Raw genomic sequence first — 13,615 nt, forward strand, 5'->3', positions numbered from 1 at the left:
GGCTACTCCAAGTCAGTGTTGCTTATTTGTATGCCGAAGGGGAAGGTACATTTGTTTACAGTTTACGCAGATACATTGGAATTATTCATGTTTGCATATTTCAACCACTGACAATTTCATATTCACATGCAGACAGAGGCAGGATAAATGCCCTGCACAAGGGTATAACAGCACTAGGGTAAGTAGATTAGCTCAAACTGATGACCTTCCAGATACTGCTGCATTTTTCGAACTAAGCAAAGATAAACATTTCCTAGATTGCTGACTTGATGGTTTTCTTCTTTATGATAATACACAAACAACAATATTTGCTAAAGTGGACCAAATCAAATATCTCTAAGCATTAATCATTACGAAATGAATAAACTTTAAATTCATTGTATTAAATTAACTCTTCCTGTTGCTTTCCAGCTAAGATAATACAGTTCAGCATTTTAATGGGAATGCACGTATAGCAAGTCACATTGAAAACTTTTTTGCGCGTTTAAAAATATAGATTTTCACAGATTATTGATATCCAGTTTCAATTTATTTACCTACTTAAAAATTAAGTGCCTTCACCACCAACATTTAAATCAGCCATCTGATAGAGTGCACTTATTATGCGTTTACACTATACATGCAATTAGTTGTTATTAATTTGGTAATACATCTGTAATTACACTGTTACTATCCCTTAAATGTCAAGTCAAATGTATTTATATAGTACTTTATACAACACAAATCTACCCATACCACTTAACCCGTCCCTAACCTTAACCATATCCCACCTCACACACATTGCACATAATTAACCTTTATGTACTGTATATAGTTGAAGACGGCAAACATAAAGAGGAACCAAAATTTCCACGATATCAGAAGTGTTGTTTTTCTTGTTTAACTCTTCCATAAGGTCTTCTATACACATTGAACTAAATGTTTTCCAACAGAAACACACCTGTGAATCAACTTATGTTTTATAAACCTCACAGGCAACTTTCGCAGGTCTTAAAAACACCCAGCATCATTGTAAAACACAGCAGGAGGATTAGAGAAGTGGAAAAAAACAAGCATGACTGTGTGTGTGTGTGTGTGTGAGCTGAGAATGTGAAATAGTGCTCAAGGACTTTGTCCTTCGCTGTCATTAAGGATTTCGCATGGACTCGCGGGTTGTTTAAAACCATGTGCTCAGTGATGCCAGGGCCTGAACAGGTTTGTCAGTGACAGAAACTGAATCTGCTATGATTGCTGTCACACACCGGGACAAAGGGTCAGCTGTACCTTCAGTCTCTCTAATGATGCTCACAAATAGCTACTCCTCATCCCATATCACAGAGATGAAGCAATGCAGACTTGCCACTGTCATCAAGAGGACAGGTAGAAGCTGGAGGCTTTCTAACGTTCCAATAGGACACAAAAGTTGAGAGTAAAATAGGCCAAAAGTGGAGTACAGGCTCTCTGTTAAAAAAACTAAACAAAACATGTTATGCAAAATATAAACACATTTATGCAGTGTGCGTAAATAATGATATGGTTAAAAAGAGAATACAAGTGACAGCAGTAATGCAGCCTTTTTGTTTATTTTGGCAGTTTGTGACACATAAGTGTTTTCCACAAATACATTTGGTTTACAACGGCAAGACTGGCCAACAAAATATCTTTGACACAAAATGGGCCTTTGATTTTAATGAAGTTTAATCTGGCTTCTGTACGTTTGTAATACCAGCTTCGGTTTTTACGGCTAATTACAACTAAAATTATTGTGTTAGCAAACACGCTAAACTGCGATCCTAAAATGGCTCTAGTAGTAAAAACGATTCAATATTTCCAACAGAAATTCATCTTTTGCCTCTTTTGTAAACAGTTTTTAATGTGAAATACGTCTCTGTGATCGCATTAGGCTGTGAATCAGACAAAACAGAGGCACAGCAGAAGGCAGGCAGTGAACAAGAGAGGAAAGAGGAACAGAAGATAAAAAGTCAATTAAAAAAAAGGCATTAGTCCTATAAAACACTCGGACGGCCGTATCTTCCGGTCTCTCAGTGGCCCATCAGTGGAAGTCTGGCTTTTCTGGGAATGTGCAGCCCGCGTGGCGAATAATGACGTTAGCGGCGTAGTGTCCAGCACGGATGCACTGCTCAAAGGTCTTATCCTGTACCAGCTGAGACAGGAAACCTGCACACACACATGCAAACAGACATTGGGGAAAAAAAGAAAAAGAAAAAGAAAAAAAGACAAATCAGATCCGCCGCTTGCAAAATACCGGACAGAAAGCATGTGCCAACATATGTTTAATGAACGCACACATGCACACACATCCCAGTGCGTAAACGCACAGCACACATAAACATATGCCGACGAATGTTAGCTCAGAAAATAGAGCCGGTATTGATTTTGTTGCATGTACTTTCTTTTAAAAAATTAAGGAAATCAGGCTTAAGGGGGAAAGGTGATGCAAAAGGCCCCCTTTAGTGATGTGTGATACAGAAATCCTCCAGCTGCCCCCGGGCTCTGAACCCTCCCACCTAGATCTCTGCTCTCTGCAGTAGCGCCGGAGCGCATTGAAAAACAGCTGGCAAATTCATTTTCCAACACGGCAGAGCGCTGGCCTCCAACCTCTTGTTGGAACGGATAAAGGAGTTAAAAAAATCAATACGACGTTTGAGCAAACACGCTCACAGCTCTATTAGTCGCAAGGTTGTCCTGGAAGAGCTACAGGAAGACATGTTAGCAAATCAGGCTCGTGGCCTTTGAAAAGCAGAGGGCCGTGGAAGAGGCGTCGTATGAAGATAAATTACGCGAACCCAAAAGACCCGTGCGAATGGCGTGATCAACATTGATATTTCTGTTTTTCATGGCGAGCCAAACAGCGCTGTGCTTTACGCTTTTGATGGATGGCTTCACAGTTCAGATTTGAGTAGACACGCAGCGGCTATCTGAACACGCGGTTATTAGCGAAACCCGCAGATTAAAGATAACGGCTGTGGGGAGTCTGGAAACTCCACTAATCCATCATGAATGTGATCTATTTCCCTGTAACTGTGTTATCTGAGGTTAAATAGTACAATAGTGAACTGGCTGCTTCATGTGACTAAACTAAGCCAAATGAATGAAGTATAACTACAATTCATCTGCAAATTGTCATTCCAGAGCAGCTGCGCAAGAAATAAATAAGCATTGCGTGTCAGAGCTCTTGCATCATGGTCCGATTTCCCAGAGGTTACAGATCAAACCTAATCCTGGATTAAATTGTCCTGTCAATAGTGATTTTCCATCGAACATTCTTTCGTCTTGGACACCTGTTTCAACAATACAATCCATTTGTGTGCTGACTGAGATTTATGCATGAATTATTGGGTTAATTAATCTATTAGGCTATTACACTTTCCTAGAGACACTCAAATATTTGTAAGAATGTTTGAATATTTATAGTGATCTTTTCTTTGACCGTACTTGTATCTAAAACTAATCTGTGTCAATATTTCAATTCATTTGCATGCTGACTGGAGTTTCTTTTTCTGTGATTTATGCATTAATTATCAGGTTATTTAGTTTAATAGGTCATCAGATCTTGTGTTCTAGAGAGGTTTAATCCATTAAAATAATGTTTGAACATTTGTATGGAAATGTATTTTATACAACAATTTTATATAACAACAACAATCATTTGCTATTATAATGTAATCAATTTGTACGCTGACCAGAATGACATTTTTCTGTAATTTTATTAACTAATTACTGGGTTAATTAATCTAATAGATTTGGCTATAATTATTTGAAATATTTCTTTTAATATTATTATTAAATATTTTACTACAGAATTTATCAAACACAAGATCTCAATGCTTTTTAGCCCACAGACATCACTAGGGTCCAAATGTTGTTCTGGACACCACTGACATTCATTGTATCGATTCATTAATATTAAGAGCAGTTTTCAGGAAAAAAATAGTCATACAGGTTTGCAGCAACATAAGGGTGAGAATTTGAGAGAATTTTTAATTTTAGGTAATCATTACTTAAAGTATCGAAGATATTAAAAAGTAAATTTTTCTAGCTTCATCACACAGTACCTCCAACAAAGGCATCTCCTGCACCGTTGGTGTCCACTATCTGGCTCTGGTCGATCTTCAGGACAGGGAATGTCTCCACCTTGTCACCTGTGGAAAAGACGGTAAGTGTGAGCTTGTTAAACTATTGTTGGACTGAAAAATGAGCCTCATTCACAGACCGGCTGTTTGGCAGACGTGTCAGACTTTCTGCTGTCAAAAATGGTAGTTTTTTTTTTTGACAAAAGACTGTATATTTTCCCATAGAAGCTCAAAGCACTTTTTCCATTTTACAATAGTGTCAAGTGTAGATTTAAAGCTGCAAAAATAAAAGCCAGTCATCTTTTTGTCAGACTGCACACCTTGTTTCTTCCCCGCAAACAAATCTAGTTAGCATGATGCTAATCATCTACGACACAGCAAAAAAAGCCACAAACCTAGCACTGCAAAGGATGAAGAAGTTCCCACAAGACACGCAGAAAGGAACAGAAGGATATGCCATTTTCACTTGAAGAGCTGTAAGAGCCCTGCTTGGGCCTTGAACTCAAGGAGAGGCAATTATATAATTTGCTGGTTCTTCGGGATGACAATTCTTGCACAGAAATGGATCTGCTCTCCAAAATAGCATTTGAAAGACAGCGTCAGTCTATTTTCAGCATTCAGTTTGAATAATCGGTCCCCATTCGGGCTAAAATAATGCATTAACTGTCCCGCAGTTCGCTCTCGAATGCCTTCTGCTGTACGCTTGTGTTTTATTCATGGCATTAGCCTCCATTAGGGTTGAATGAGGCTGATATAACTTTGCTTTTGCAGGAAGAAGAGCACTTCAGAGAACCCAATATTAGATTCTTGAGGACCTTCAGAAAATTCCACATGTGGCAAGTCTGGCAACCCACTCCAGTCCCGCTATTTACCATTTGAAACTGAGCTGCTGCTGCCTTCAAGTGCACCTGGTAAGCCTCTACTCCACAGTTAGGCGATATTACGACATGTTACATATTCAAGTCTAGGGGGAAAAGTGGGAAGTAGCCAAAACAAAACAATAGATGACACAATTGCTGTCACTTCTGCTATACTATTAGATAAGCATAGAATACAACAGGATACTGCATTACTTTCAGACAACTTGATTTATGCATTAATTGCTGGTTCATTAATCTGTCAGGGTTGTGTTCTAAAGAGACTATGTTATTACATACAATAGTGTTAAGTAATAAACCATTATTAAAAAAAAAGTATAATTCATATATAATATACACACACATATACATACATATATATGCGTGTATATATATATATATATATATATATATATATATATATATACTCATATATAAACAAACATTCATATATAATATGAATGCACATAATATATTACATGTTATTATAAACGCAGTACATATTTATTAATACTTCTATGCTATTTTTAAGGCTCCTAATATCATTTTGGGAGTCTCCTACAATAAGTTACATGCAAGACGAATCATGATTTTGTTTTCTCTCAAAATGCTTTTAATATCAACTCATTTTCCAGCGATTCTCAAATTGTTCAAAGCAGTTCTCTCATTCGAAGATTCAGTCACTCTAAACTCCTCCTTTCCGTGTGCATACTCTGCTGTGATTGGTTAGATGGCCCAGTCTGATGTGATTGGTCTACTGTGTACAGCAGCGGTCAGAAAAAATGTGTTTGTGGGTGGAGTCAAGTTGTTTGTAGACAGGAATTCTGCAAATGTATTACCCTCTGACGAGTAGCCGTCACGGAAGTGGGGTTCAAATGACTAAAGACTTCAGGCTGTATAGAGTTGATTCTTCATCTTGGGAGACAATAACTTCATAAATTAAAGTCATTAATCGCCATCAACTGCATAGTTTCTTTTTGCTATCTTTGTGAACATATCCCCTTTCCTACATGAATCCTGTATCAGAGAATTCAGAGCATCCCCATAAGCAAATGCAAACTCTTATGGTCATTTGGTGCTCCTAATTCAAAATTACAATACTACACCTGAAGGCGGCATGAAACTTCACATTTACATTTCCTCTCACGAACAAGAGGACCTCAGGCGGAAAGAGTCTCAGCTAGCCCTTGAGATGATTCTTTCACCAAAACAACCCGTAATCTGCAACAACAGAGGGCTTTAAAGCATACACCTGCTAATTGTAGTCAGTAGGTGTCAAAGACCATCACTTTGTGTGGAGAACTTCAGAGGAAACCTCAGACGCAGACAGTAAACAACACCGAACGCGAGCAAAGGCTTTCAACTGACGCAACAATGAGCACTCAAGACACGTCTGCTGCGTGTGTGAGCGGTTTCTCCCTAAACGAGGCAGCCGATTGTGTCTTTGATAATTAATTACACAAAAAGCAGATCCTTTTAGAATCAGCTAATTAGCAGCAAAACGACTTTGCTTAATTAATGCAGGCAATGAAGCATGCTCGCCCGCCTTCCTCTTGAAATGATTAACTAGAGGATCTTCCGTGTGAATTAAGTTAACAGAAACTCATGATCTATCTATTATTTTGCAATTAAAGATTACAATATTTCCATTGCCATCATAGCATGCTTTCTCCCTAGTGACAAACTATGAAAAAACACAGTTTATATGGAGCCTACATCTGCAGTTTTGGAAGAAAAGACAAGAAAAGGTGTTTGGAAAAAAATGACCAGACGCAAATAAATGTGTTCAAAATGAAACTGTATGTGGTTCCTTCCTTCCTGTACACAGGGCTGACCTGATTCTACTTCCTTTTATGACTCAGAAACAGCGCAGCCTAAGAGTGAGAGAAAAAATAGCCATTAACTGTTCCTCCCTTTGATACCCATGACTGAACTGAAGAGGCTCTAGACAATAATGGACATCAAACTGACGATTAAGGCTTGTATGAAGCAACGACACTCTTTTCTTCAGATTTGTGAGGGAGGTAGCAGAGAGACAATGCAATACAGCATGGTGAGAATGTAGGTACTAGCACAGACTAACCCTTCTGCCCTTTGATGACAGGTCACGCACCAGAGGCATGCTGGGAAATGTCCAAACATCCCAGTCGTGGTGAGTCATCTGGAAAAAAAATTATGAGGTGGTTCTTGGAGGTACATGGTACAACATTAGGTCATATCCAAGGCTCAGAGTCCACAAAAAAATATGCTACAATAAAAAAAAAAAAAATCTTAAAACACAAGAGCACGCTGCCTATTAAATCCATGTAAATTGCTGCAAGGAACAAATGTCAATACAATAAAACCATGGTGTGTAAAATAGATTTAGAGAGCTGCGAGCTCTAAGAGCTCGAGAAACATACACTGCCAGTCTTCCAGCTTGGTAAACAAGGCTGAACTTGCATATGTGCTAGTCCCCTTGCATTGATGTTTAATGGTGCATGTTGCTCTAGGTGGTTCCCATAACCTCACTTTGTCTCCTACAAGCTGCATCAATTGATATGATAATGGGGGGAGGACGTGTGAAATGAGAGGGGCTGCGCTGGAGGACGAGGCGTCCAACCACTTGGATGCCAAATGGTGTCCAGGAGCCTCTCTCAGCTCTCAATAGGGACAATGACAAGAGTTTCAAGGAATGGAGGCAAGAGGCAGATGCTTAGAAAAAAGAAAGATTCACACTACTAATTGGTCCAATAGGATGTTTTCATTACTGTCCCCGTGTGTCATCGTTAACCAACATCCACAGCAAAAATAATATAATAATTCAGTATTGTCTTACATTACTCAAAATGAGGGATGGGAACACATTGAACACATCTTTAGTAGTTTTGTGAAAATGAAAAATAAATATACAACACTTTTTGTAAACTACCTTAACTATAAATTAAATACAAAATACATAGTTCTATTGATAACTCAATGTATAAGTCGCAAGTAAATCAAACGCCTTGAGCACAGAATAAAGTCGTAAGCTGCATTTATTATAAAAAGTTTCGAGTCATTATTTCAGGAATCAGTGGTTCATGAGAGTCATTCACACTGCACTGGCATATATTTTTGATTCATATGAACAAGTTCATAAATGTCATTCAAAACAAATCGCTACATAGTATATTTTTTACCCAATTACAGTCATTTGTTAGTGATTCAAACTGCAGTAGATGTAGCAGAGTTGTGGAAGCACCCCAAAAACACATCCGAATGGGCAGAAGAATAAACACAAGGAACTATTAACAGAATCAATCATTCAATTCCCATATATATATTTTTAAAAGAACGGCTAATAACCAGAATACTAAGCCAATTTTTGAGTGTCAAATAAAAGACAGAGCAGTATGAGGGAAAGGACAAGTCAGCTGAACAAAAGAAAATAATTTAAGGAGTAAAAATGAATCATTTCTGAATTAAGGTTTTACAAGAGTTTCTGGTCCAATGTGAATGAGGACAATTTATATAAGCACGCAAGAGCAAACTAGGGCAAATAAAAACAGAGAAATTAAATTCCTAAATCGCTACACGCTGCTCTCATTCCCCCCAAAACCATCCTTGATGGACATCTCCTTCCATTTCATCAAACCGGAGAGAACACATCACATCTTTATTCAAAACATATTATTGAACTTGGCTCTGAACATGCTGCTTTGGTTAGTCTGAGAGCGTTCCAGGACCAATTTCATGTTAATGTATAACACAAAAGAGGCCATTGGCAGGACTCTTTAATAGGCATGGCAATTAAAACTTTGCTGCCAAAACCTGTCTTTGTTGTTACTGGCTTGTGGTCGTCCCTGTAAACACAGTCTCTGGGCAGTTCACAGGGAGTTCCATCGCTTTTGTGGTTTTACCATTCTTCGCTTTACATGTTCATGCAGAAAGCGAAAAATGCTTTCCTCTGCGTGACTATCCAGAGAGCGGAAAAAAAGGGGCAACAAAGTTACACCTCCCGAGCTGTGAGGTTATATTAATAGCTCCTGTACAGCTGTTTCTTTTTGGTGCTGTGTTTGACACTTGTGTGCACAGATCAGAAGTGAGATGTTGCTTTCAGGGTTTTGTATCCATTTGGCACAGGCCTCTCAGGAAGAAGAGGAAGCCCTAGCTCTGCTTGCAAAGGCACTCCAGGAACAAGTAGCACTGTAAACACGTATTTGACCGGCTCAAAATAAAACAGACCAGCAAAGACAAAACATGCACGCGTGACTATTTATAGAGGCCGAGCGTCAGAAAAGCCATCGTAACATTTACAGCGCTGTGGAGTCATGCCAATTACGTGTAATAAATTCTCTTGTTATCGCTAGTTATGTGTGGCGTAATATGATTATGCTCGTAATGTGACAAGCCAAAACCATGAACGCCTCGGGTCATGCGATAATTACTATTTTACTGTATCTTAAACATTGTCGTTTCCAATATATCACTGCGACTTTCAAAAAGTGATCGCACGGTGGATTATTCTTTGGCTGTTCAGACAGCATCAGAAATGTTTCACGTCTCCAATAGATACCTGAGGTACTGAATGACAAGCTATTCACTACACAATGAGACATGACACAAAACCAATGAGCGGGAAAGAGATTCAAGGCCTTCAGACAGCTGCGGAACGGTGAGAGATTATTCCTCTCAAATCCACTTCTCGTCGGCTCCAGAGCCAAACAAAAGCTCCAAGGAGTAAACAAGGATGGCCCTCCTCTTGGCAAACAGACTGAGGAAACTGCCCTCGCTTGCCTTCCTTTCTCTGATCCACTATCTCTGCGCTAGGGCTGGTCAGAGAAACATGAGCGTGACAAACACATTTAGCCGCTAATAAAGGGCACCCACCATGCCGAGAGTGGCAGGAGATAACCGGCACAAATAATCAGAGGAGTCTGGGACGGAGAGAGCTTTAAGAGGCAGTTTTGCCCTTTTCAAAGCGAGACATTGATCAGATCCCCTCGCCTCTGAGCCATGCTAATTAGCTGAAGACGAGCGGTGATGATGTCACGATCGATTTGGCGGACGTGAGGAGGTCTTTATCCGTTGCCCTTCCCATCACGAGTGAAATACTGAATGAATCCGATGCATATGCTCAAATTTCATGAGGTCAATTCAAAATCGCTGTTAGAAAATAGACTAAATCTATGACAGCTGGTTTCCGCCTCTGACTTAAAATACAGCTAATTGTGAGTTTTAAATAAATCATGATGGAAAAAGTCACAATTATCAACTAAGCTGTACATGTGAGAAAGGGGGAAAAAAAGTAGAGATAAAATGTCATTTACATTGTTCGTTATGAAAAATAAGTTTACAGTTGTTAGAAAGTCAGCTTATTCCCACCTTAGAGTAAAAGTGAAGCTAATTCTTTAAAATAAAAAACAAAACATTAAAATATAAAAACTACATTTTGGGATCTAAAGTTAAAATTATGACAATTAAAGACTGGGAGATACAAAGTATCAGTTGTGAGATGTATAGTAAATATTATCAAATGTAAACAGAAAAGTCTGCATTTGATCTGAAATTTAAAAAACTTACGTTGAATGTATGAGAAAGAGAGATCGTAAAAGATAAAAATCCAAACATTCAAACTACATTGCCTAAACACAAAGATTCAGTCCACCTTGTGTCAGTAAAGTTCATCACAAAGGAAATTTATGTAATCAATCAATGCTATGGTCTATGGTTTCTTTTGCCTTTTAAGCCTATCAAAACAAGTAAACACTAACTGACTGTTTACAGCGTTTCTGTTTTAGTTCAGCTGCGTCAAAGGTGCATTGCATTAATGAGACACAAACAAGGACGGGCAAACATTACCGAATAATAGCCTTAACATAACACACGAAAAAATGTGAGGGAGAGCGTGAACACTTGCGCACACACACACACACACACACACACACACACACAGGAGGAGCGTGTGCGTTTATGAGTGCATAATGACCTTTGCTAAGGGCTCACGGAGATGGAGGAAAACAGACTGAAACGAAAAGGCTCCTCTAGGGAGTTCATTAGGTGCAGGTAAATCTGACAGCGCATTAGACACATTCCTCCTGAATAAGTTTCAAGACTCACAGCACCTCTCCAGGAGCAGGAATGAAAATGTTCCTCTTTAGTAGGACGACAAAAACAAAATGGATTACATGAAGCAACTTTAGAATTATTTTCAACTGAAGTAAAGGCAATTTATTTCTCTCACTCTTTGAATCACAATGACACAGAAGTAGCGACAGAACTATTCTTCCATATTTTGAATGAACATCTGAGTAAAACAGATTATTAAAGTAAAAAAAGTAGGACAGGACTTGGTTACATAGATTAATTGTTGGAAGCAGATCTAAATGCAAGCTTGCAGTCACTTATAGTCAAGAGGCAGGGTTTATGAACAATAAATCACTGCAGAAGTCCTGCATGTGTCACCAAGGAAAAGTACAATTATGATATTTTAATTCAAATTATGAGCTCAAAATAATTTAAGAAATCAAACATACGCATGGATGAAATATAACAATCTATAACATGCAATTAAAAAATAGGGTGAATTTTTCTTTCATGCCAACTTTAATGTAGCCTTGATTAAAAACTGCCTGCAAAACATCAGGGAAACTTCAGAGAAGAACTCTGGTGAAATCAGTCATACAGTCAGAGTAAACAATGACAATTTTCATTTTTGGGTGGCTTTCCCTTTAAATCACATCATGTGCTTGAGTTGGGACAACCACATCCAAGCTTAGTGTTTTCCAGTCTAGATAAGATAAGGATATGGTCACGTCCTGATATCATTGCACAGTAGAGTTAACAAGTCAACTTGAAAAACAAATGTGCAACAGCCTCTCTCTTTCTCACTCTCTCTCTGCAGAAATGCAAAGACACCCCTCCTGTTGTGGTGTTAGTTTCACTTCTTGTGATATTAAAAGGAACACAACAAAGGTTATCTGTCTCTCGAACCTTAGTTCCAGGAAGTCAGTGTAAAGTGTGACACTTATGAGTCATGACTCTGCCCGAAACTGTCAGCCTGCCCTCGTTGGGCTACATTCCTACACATCAAGTAGTTTGGGATTAAAATGGGACGTTCTATTTTGCAAAGCGGTCACGAAGAGTGCGATTAAGTTAGCTTAATACGTGAACTCACGGAGGAGGGAAAGTACTAATAGAACATCACAGACTCTCTTCCTCCCCGTGACGCCGTGGTCCCTGCCGGAGCCCCTGGGCGACCCTGCACACTCAGCCATCATTAGATCAAAGACCGTGGGCGCCGCGCTCTTAATATGAGCCTGTAATAGGTGCGCCAGCAGGGCCGCGCTCTGTTCAGCGATGTCACAAAGGTGCTTCATTAAGGGCTCCTCTTCTGGCAGCTTTCATTAAGGAAATTAATGTGGAGGGGCGAGGACAGCCTGCGTTTATGCCGCGAGAGAAAGCTGGCACGCACAAAGAGGAACTACACAATAACAAATCTGCATCTCTTTGGAGCGTCGCCCCCAGGGCCTATCATCCCAGCCTTCTTAATCACCATTAAAACAACTTCATTGTGACATTCAGAGCCTGCTGAATGATCACATCCCCACATAGAGAGCAAATTGCAAATGAAATGTAGAGATCAGACGGCATCAGAGCACAGCCTCTGGGAGGTTGAGCAAATCTTCAATTCTCTTTTATATTGATGTTTATTGGCGGAGGCAGCGGGGAGCAATAACGTCCTTCTCCTTCTCCGTCGCCCCTGCTATTTGAACCCACTTATTCGCCGCTCGTGCGACGCCTGACATTTTTTATGGCCAACTACCTCGTGCGCTGCGTCCTCGTTCACTTCGCACAGGTTCGCCGGGGGTTGCCGCCGACCCCGCGGCTCCTCATGAAAGGGCTGCAGGAGGTTAGCCGAGCCCGCATTTTTCCTCAGCTCAGTGTAAAATGCCTCCAGGAGAGTATTTTCTCTAAAGCCGACGCTTAGGCTGAAAGTTAGCTAGGAACACGTGGGAGCGAGTCGGTTCTGTAGCAAAAGGAAAGGATTGTCTTGTAGCGCTTTCCTCTGATGAGGCTTTACAGGAGTAGCAATTGCCTGAGCAGCCTTATCAGCCCAGGGGGACTAATGCTATTAGCGTTTGTGTGATAAACGCAGCACAGTGGAACCAATACAGCCAGCTTTGCCGGGTTACTCTGGTAACATGTTGTGTAAATTGTATAATACAGTGCTCTGCGACAGCTCTGTTTAACAACACTTCAATCCTGTAGTGCAGACTTGTGAATAGGATTAGACCTATAAGCTAACAGGGGCAAGGGACTCGGAGAGGCCTGCAGTGTCATCGGGATGTCATGTTTCAAGTCACTCTAAGAGTGAAGCCCATCAAATCAGAGAACAATCTTAACATGGCATTTCATTGCATCAGTGGTTGGAAACCCTAGGCATGCATGTCGTCATTGGCAAACAACTGAAAATGGTTATAATGCTGTGTGAATTTTAATTGAATTTCATTTAAAAATGTTCGGCAAAAATAAGCTTTGACAAGAAAATAACATGGTTTAAATCTAATTAATCCATTAATTAAATACTGCCAGAAAAAAAGAGACTGCTTTATACGGTTGCATTAAATAAGTCAAATTAACAGCAATGTGACATTCACTACAATTAAAAAATCTTTCTTTAAAGAAAATTATAATGTTATGAAACGTTATATATTGTTATAT

At 39.5% G+C, this 13,615-nt stretch overlaps 1 protein-coding gene across 2 annotated transcripts in view; it reads right to left on the reverse strand.

Annotated features, from left to right (window-relative positions):
- Positions 1-1,546: 1,546 nt before the first annotated feature.
- Positions 1,547-13,615, reverse strand: part of adka (adenosine kinase a) — a 130,127-nt gene continuing 118,058 nt past the window's right edge. For both annotated transcript variants that reach the window (XM_043255263.1, XM_043255264.1), the window contains exons 10-11: positions 4,056-4,142; positions 1,547-2,157 (exon numbers count right to left, since the gene is read on the reverse strand). In XM_043255263.1, coding sequence (XP_043111198.1) covers positions 2,033-2,157; positions 4,056-4,142 — 212 coding nt within the window. In that variant the 3' untranslated portion in view covers positions 1,547-2,032. The remainder of the gene's footprint in view (positions 2,158-4,055; positions 4,143-13,615) is intronic.

The sequence above is a fragment of the Puntigrus tetrazona genome, chromosome 13, assembly GCF_018831695.1.
Source record: "Puntigrus tetrazona isolate hp1 chromosome 13, ASM1883169v1, whole genome shotgun sequence".
NCBI classification, from domain to species: domain Eukaryota; kingdom Metazoa; phylum Chordata; class Actinopteri; order Cypriniformes; family Cyprinidae; genus Puntigrus; species Puntigrus tetrazona.